This window comes from Triticum dicoccoides, chromosome 1B (genome assembly GCF_002162155.2).
Source record: "Triticum dicoccoides isolate Atlit2015 ecotype Zavitan chromosome 1B, WEW_v2.0, whole genome shotgun sequence".
Taxonomy (NCBI): domain Eukaryota; kingdom Viridiplantae; phylum Streptophyta; class Magnoliopsida; order Poales; family Poaceae; genus Triticum; species Triticum dicoccoides.
This window is the reverse complement of record NC_041381.1, coordinates 633,832,609-633,839,622: the sequence shown is the minus strand read 5'-3', so window position 1 is coordinate 633,839,622 and position 7,014 is coordinate 633,832,609. Positions and strand designations below refer to the sequence as shown.

At 44.9% G+C, this 7,014-nt stretch overlaps 2 protein-coding genes across 2 annotated transcripts in view; both read right to left on the bottom strand.

Annotated features, from left to right (window-relative positions):
* Window positions 1–349: 349 nt before the first annotated feature.
* LOC119310644 (septin and tuftelin-interacting protein 1 homolog 1-like) lies at window positions 350–1,611 on the bottom strand. The gene has a single exon (XM_037586321.1). The coding sequence runs from the start codon at window positions 1,364–1,366 to the stop codon at window positions 350–352; it is 1,017 nt and encodes a 338-aa protein (XP_037442218.1). The 5' UTR covers window positions 1,367–1,611.
* A 1,018-nt stretch (window positions 1,612–2,629) lies between these two features.
* The window catches only part of LOC119349258, a 6,121-nt gene continuing 1,736 nt past the window's right edge, over window positions 2,630–7,014 (bottom strand). The window contains exons 2-5 of the mRNA XM_037617284.1: window positions 6,321–6,634; window positions 4,363–4,666; window positions 3,394–3,471; window positions 2,630–3,280 (exon numbers count right to left, since the gene is read on the bottom strand). Coding sequence (XP_037473181.1) covers window positions 3,227–3,280; window positions 3,394–3,471; window positions 4,363–4,666; window positions 6,321–6,616 — 732 coding nt within the window. The 5' untranslated portion in view covers window positions 6,617–6,634 and the 3' untranslated portion in view covers window positions 2,630–3,226. The remainder of the gene's footprint in view (window positions 3,281–3,393; window positions 3,472–4,362; window positions 4,667–6,320; window positions 6,635–7,014) is intronic.

The window sequence follows — 7,014 nt, the reverse complement described above, 5'->3', positions numbered from 1 at the left end:
ACAACACTCTCCCCTCTCGTTGCTATGCCATCACCATGATCTTGAGTGCACGTAGGATTTTTTTTTGAAATTACTACGTTCCCCAACAGATACATCCATTCCTCCGACAAGTATTTTCGGACGGAGGGAGTATAAGTTATTCCTATTGTTTCCATACGACCCAAAGAAAAGGAACACTTTCTTAATCTCCAATATTCTTGAGAGAATTTATTCAGTGACATAATATTTAATAGGTACTTGAGTATTTCCCATAATATTACTTCGAAACAAAATGAGTAACTACATCTCTACAATACATATTGCTAAGGAGTAACTACATGTTTACAAGAAAAATTGCGGTCGATGCAAACTACCAAGTATAATCTACAAGACTGTCAACAATGCCACCGCCAGCTTCGAGATGTGCGAGCACCCGTTCGTTGGCAAGTAGCTCTGGCGTGAAGAGTTTTTTCCAGCCGGTGTACCATGCGGTGGCCTCCCCAAACGAGGGTTTCGCGGCCCGCAACCAGTGTCGCAGCGCACCTTCCCATTTATCGAAAAATAGCTCAGCTTCTAGTATCAATACCATGTCTTCAACATGCACTAGAGGTGCGCATAGCATCAACGTGCGAAACGAGGAGTCGGTTTGCTTCGGTGGCGTGATCCTTAGCCCCCGTGTGAACCGTGCTAGCTTCGGCAAGATGTGACGTTGGCTGAAGGTATCCCACTGTGTTGGGTCAAGGTATTCCTTCCATGGCGAGACAACATCATAGCCGCCATTGCTTATCTTGCTTTCAACAATGTCATAAAGAGATCGTGGTAAGTTGCCGATGAGAGGAATCAATGGGCGAAGCCAGTGGTGACAGTCCGGATCCCACGATGGCATCCACTCTCGTGCATCCATGGCCATCCTCGGCATGATCACCTGCTCGATGATGTACTGCAAGGTGGAGGATGGCAGTGTGGCCTTCCACATCCCTAGTGTGCGGTTCCCCTGGATCACCTTCTTGGAATTAACGATCACCGCCAATGCGGCCGCCGTCTCCACGCTATCGTCCCCTTGAAGCGTCATGTCACGTAGCAGTGAGAGGATCTTTTCGTAGCACTCTACTTCAAGCCGCAAGGCTCGTGAAAGACCCTTCCACTTATGCCACTCCTCTTCCGCATGTGGCAACGACGGAACGTATAAGCCGTTGTCATATGGTTTCTCACAATGACCGATGCCAGCTTTTGGACACCGCGCGGTGAATTGTATAGGCGCGATGATCCCTTGCCCATGTGCACCGAGACCCGAGCCTTCTTTATAGTTCCAACGTCGCATCATCTTTGCCACCGCCAGGCTAGGGAATGCGAGGTTTCCTGACATATCATGTTCTAGTAGCGCCATGCCGAGCAAGCAAACAAACGAGTGGCAGACAAAACGTTTGCCAAAGATGGGGGTTTCTTGTTGTGAGATAAGGCTTTAAGTTTCTTTTTAGATAAGGCTTTAAGTTAGAGTGACATTTCACACTTGTACTCTAAGTTAAATTACAAGAGTTTTTTTTCCTGGAAAGACGCAAGAAGTTTGCACGTTATTTCTTTGTTAAGAGTTCGAGGTAACTATAGTTTTCTTACAACATCACAGCAACACCGAGAACCAGGCGCTACCCCACTGCCAAAAGCTAGAAAGAAGTGTTGATTCCTCAAGAGTAAGAATTTATTTATTTATTTATTTATGCCTTCTGCAGGGCTACTGGTCGAAAAACTGTGCATAAATTTTAGTCTTGCATATGAGTCTATGTAAAGAAAATCGAAGGGAGAGTGAATCATTACCAACCCCATACCCTTTATATAAGTAGGAGTATAAGAAAGATATTATTGGATTGATCAAGTGAGGAAAACAACGTGAGTCACTGGACACGGGACATCTGTCCCACGCAAAATCTGAGAATCTGAACTCACGGCAGCACTTCTCCTGGACTCTTGTGAAGAAATGGGAAGAAACATAATCAGGGTGGGACAAGCGTCGTGAGACAACTAGCGTCACATAACTTGTGTTTTTTTTTCTTTTTTGCAAAAAGGTCAGATCTATTATAAAGATTCATATTGAGAGTACAAAACACCTCAAATATAATAAAAATTACTCCATCGAGGTTACCGGCCTGACATTAGCCACCCACATAATAAAAATTACTCCGTCGAGGTGACCGGCCTGACATTAGCGACCCATACAAACGGACTGGACCCCTCGTGTGCAGGACTCGGTTTACATTTCAAAAACTAGACTTTCGCAAAATACAAAACATCGTACCGAGGTGGTTCATAAGTGCCAACGGGCTAAAAAACATCTTTAAAAAAGATCATGTGACCCTTCTGTTCTACTCCATGTAAAACTTGACACTCAATTGTAATTCTCAAACTCTACCTCGATCTCTAAGTGCTTAGTGAGAGTTACCTACGTTTAGTTTCTAAACCGTTACCTCTATCCCTAAATTCTTGTCTTAAATTTGTCTAGATACATACTCTCCGTCCCAAAATAAGCATCTCAACTTTGTACTAACTTTAGTGAAGTTCACTAAAGTTAGTACAAAGTTGAGATGCTTATTTTGGGATGGAGGAAGTACATCCTTATGTAGAAAAATCTAAGACAAGAATTTTGGAACGGAGGGAGTATCATTTTCCAGTTGCACAAAGCTATAGACCATAAATCACCGCATCCACAAATTCATATATCCGCCTGACAAGCCTACGCATGGCATCATCTGATGCTCCAAACTGGGACTACAGAGGAAGAGTTTACAGCAGCTGGTATAAACAAATTACCGAAGGCCCTGGTAAATCCATGTTAAACTTGAGTATTATTACTGTCACTTGCCAGTACAAGCAGAGGGCAAACCCACACGCCCGCCTGCTGCACTGGAGCACCCCACTCGGCACCCATTTGACGACACAGCGAGAGGAGATGCTCTCAAATGGTATCAACATGAGGTCAGGGCCCTTGGGGACATGATATAGCCAACGCTCTCTGTAAAATAAATTACAGAGGCAGGCATGGAAACAACCTGCAGCCGCTCTGTGTTTTCCTGTGCAATCTCCACAGCACCCCGGAGGCCGTTCCCGACCGATCGATCGGTCGGGAGTCGGCCCACTGATCATTCCGTCTGGGAAGGTTAACTTTCAATCTTCGGTTACGGGATCTGTGGCGGTGTTTGTGTATATTCTTCTTTTCTAACTGCTCAGCTGCTCAGGCTCGACGACGATCGTACCATCACTCTTCCGACTCGCTGTCCATGTCGTGCATCGCTTTCAGTCCCCTGGGGCGCTGCGATATCGAGCAAGAAGAGCGTCGGTCAGGCGGTTGGTTTCTACCTAGCGCATGAGATGCAGGATTTACAGAACTGGACATGATAACATGTTATGCTAGCCTTTGCTCACCTTCTTGGAGACCTTCTTCTCTCGTACCTCGTATCTTTCCAGAGTCAGGTCGCATAGCCACGTTCCAGGGCATACAAACTGCAAAAGATGAACAGACAAATCTTCGGTGAGAACCGCAGAATCGGTGACAGACTGACAGTGAAACACAATTTGAACAGAAACATATGAACATAAATGTAGACATTAATATCCTAGAAAAAAAAGCACAAAGTGCTTTCTTAAGCTTAACTCCAATTATCTTTCCTTCCACAAAACCCCCAAGTATCTAAAAATAAGAATCTTAACTCCAAAGCATGCTTCAACCACAAGCACAAGGACTAGTTACTGCTCCACCATATAGAATTCAGAAATGGAGTTCAAGAAAGATGGACAGATGACACTACCACTCGGTAAGCACTGTCCCGAGATAAGATAGAATGGTAATTAGTTTGGCCAGTTCAAGGTAATAAGGTACTGAGTAAGGTTAAACAGTAGGAACAACACAACACATGGAGCACTGAATGCTTTCAGACAATCTTATATTTGCTTCAGACAGAAGCATGCGGTGGTATTATGGACGCCTATTGGCAATCAAGTTAATTAAATCTCATGTATAATCACTGAGGCATACACGGAATCTTTTGCTATTTTATTTGCACGTCTCCTTTAGCCAAGGGACAAGGCAGGCATCGTGCACAGAGATGGCCATATGCTCCATGTGATCTCATGCCCTGTCTCTACTAAAAGTGCTTATTCAAATGTATTTACTCCGTGGTACGCTCTTGGTTTTCTGATCTTGCATTTAAGTTTGGATCCATTAGTAGTACTGCTGTGCAATTTTTAATACTGGAATCTCTGTGGAAACTAATTTATTTACTGTCTATAAGAAGATAAGAATCCTATGCCCCGCGAAAGGAAGATGAGAGAAGAATCCTATGTGAAATCATAATAAACAGTTAAAGTTTGGGAGCTGAGGAAAAAGTTTCATACATTGACAGTCCTCTGGATGGCTTTCACTCTCTTCTTGGGCCTCTGAGGCAGCTTGGACCCCTTGAACACCAAGAAGTCTTCTTCCTTCTCTTTGTTCGTTAGGGAGACCGCAAAATTGGGCCAGATTGTCCCTTCACTCCCAGACGACGAGCCCTTCTTGTCATCGAGAGAGGTCGGAGGCACCGTGTCGTTGTCGTTGTTTCCCTTTGCAGAGCGCTCCCTGACTGGGGATGTAACCGTGCGGATCGTGTTGTTCTGCTGCTGCTGTGATGGCGGCCTCATTGCTCCAGACTCCTCAGGATTCCTGCCAATTAGGTAGCAGCAAGGATTAAAGATGATACAGAAAATTGCTATGTTGCAATGACAACATATAAGAGGTAAATAAAGTGTAATGTCTAGACTGGTGAATTATTTAGATGTTCTTTTTGTGAATTTGGAATGGTTGTGGCTACACCATTTTGAATTTTAAACTTTTATTTGAACTGCGTCATAAGTAAGCTCTAAAAATAGAAGGAGCACATTGAGCAACAAAATTGTTCGTTCATTTCTCTTGATGGGAAAAGTGTTTGCACCTAATAACACGGATGAGATACAGTTTATGAAAATCGTAGGTATTCACTGAGTACGTTATAATCCTATATAAAAATGTCATGTGTATAGTCTTATAATTCAGCAAAAATGCAAAAGGGCAAAAGGGCAAAAGGTAATGTAATTATGTACACGCAGATAGAAATTCATTCAATTGATTATTCAAAAAAAAGATCTATTCAATTGTGGTCACAATGAGAATTGGGTACATAAACATACATGGCTGCAAAATTTATGACTGCAAATCATGCATCAATGCTGAAACACAGGGAGAGTGGGGACTGCAAAATTTCGCGATTCACACACATTTAGGGAAATGGATAGCAAGCAAACAAAAACTTCGACTTCAATCCAGCAAATACAAGAAACAAAATTGAAAAACCGAAGAACAATGAATGAACAAGTTGTCACCATCACCATCCACTATACGTGCGGTGGTGACTGGTTTGAGATAAATATGGTGTTTTCTTTCTCGGGCTAAAATTAGTCAGCAGTAAAATAGCCGATACAAAGTATGTGGCCATCCAAACACACATGCTGACAAGCTATTGCCATCAACAACTTAAATGAGAACCTCATCTCTCGCAGCTTTCACGAACAATCCCAATAACAAAGCAGGTCAGAATCGAAGATTCACGGATCAGGTCCATCTGAGAAGACAACTAGCAGAGCTTGAATTGAGCTTTAATCAGCTGGATTGACCAGACAAGTAGCAGTCTGCTGGTGCTCCTAATTTTAGCCTCGCAAAAATCTGATTCGCCTGGCTTTTCAAGGGGCTGAGTTGAGCCACAAGAGAAAACAGCATTTAATCCCACTGTAAATAATTCAAGATTAGGACTGCTTGCCTGCCCCAAGGATATCGATCAAGGTTCAAATGGAGAAAACCTCAAGAACACCCCAGGGCTTCACATCCTCTTGGACAATCCACCAATGCTTGACCAGGATAACTTGAAAAAGAGAAGAAAAAAAGCAGGATCACTCCATCTTTTGGAAGATCATAAGGTTGGCCCAATGACAACAACATGGCCAACCAACATCAATCATGTTGCCCCAAAACCAAAACCAAAAACCAATCATCGCATCGCCTACCATGATCGAATGTTTCCATTCTGAATCTCTGAATCCGATATCGGTCACTCAGGTAAAGAACAAACCCACATTTGAATTTAAAAGTGAATCGGATCAAACGCAACCAAAACTTTCTGACGCTCCAACTCACGTGCCCAGACACGGACATCACGTGACACTTTCAACCCTACCCATGGGGATTCTGAATGTTATCGCTAACCAACACGCGGAGTCAGAGAGTACAGTCAGAGGGAGAGAGGGAGAAAATGCTGAAGAAGAGCAGCAGGGGGGGGGAGACGGACCTGAGGGCGCGGTGGTGGGCGTGGCCGGGCGGGTGGTGCTGCGCGGCCGCCGTGGCTGCGGCAGCGGCAGCGGCGGCGGCGGCGGCGCGGCGCTGTCCTACCGCGGCCTTCTCGGCGGCCGCCGTGGCCGCGGCCTCGACGTCGCGGCGCTGCACCTTGACGCAGCGCAGGCGCTTCCGGTTTCCCCACTGCAGCAGCAGGTCGCGCTCCGCCGCCGTGCCACCGCCAGCGCCCCCGCCGCCGCCGCCGCGCGCGGAGCCTCGCGTCTGGTAGTTCTTCCTCGACTCCCTCTCCATCGCCGGACTTGCGCCGTGCTGCACGAAAAGATGGAACCAAGAAAATTTCAGTCAGATTGAAATGAACGAACAGGGTGAGTTGGGGAATTTGTCTACTGGAACAAGATGGGACGAACATCTAAAGATTCAGCTCAATTATTTTGTGATGGCCGATCAAATCAACAATAAAGTTTCTCCGAAAAAAAATCAACCAGCTAAAGTTGAAGGATGCTAAATGCAGAGGGTAGGGAGATGAAGAATTGAAATGAACATGAGGACTTGGGGGATTTTGTCTACTTAATCTAACTGGAAGACCAAAACATCGGAAGAAGCCTCAGATTCAACTCAATTCACTGGATTTTTAGTGGCCGATCGAATTAACCAAACATAGCTCCAGGTTTTTCGAGTTCTGGTGAGGG

Excerpts from the sequence above, each read along its gene's own strand:
- LOC119310644 (XM_037586321.1), bottom strand. The coding sequence starts at position 1,366 with ATGGCGCTACTAGAACATGATATGTCAGGAAACCTCGCATTCCCTAGC.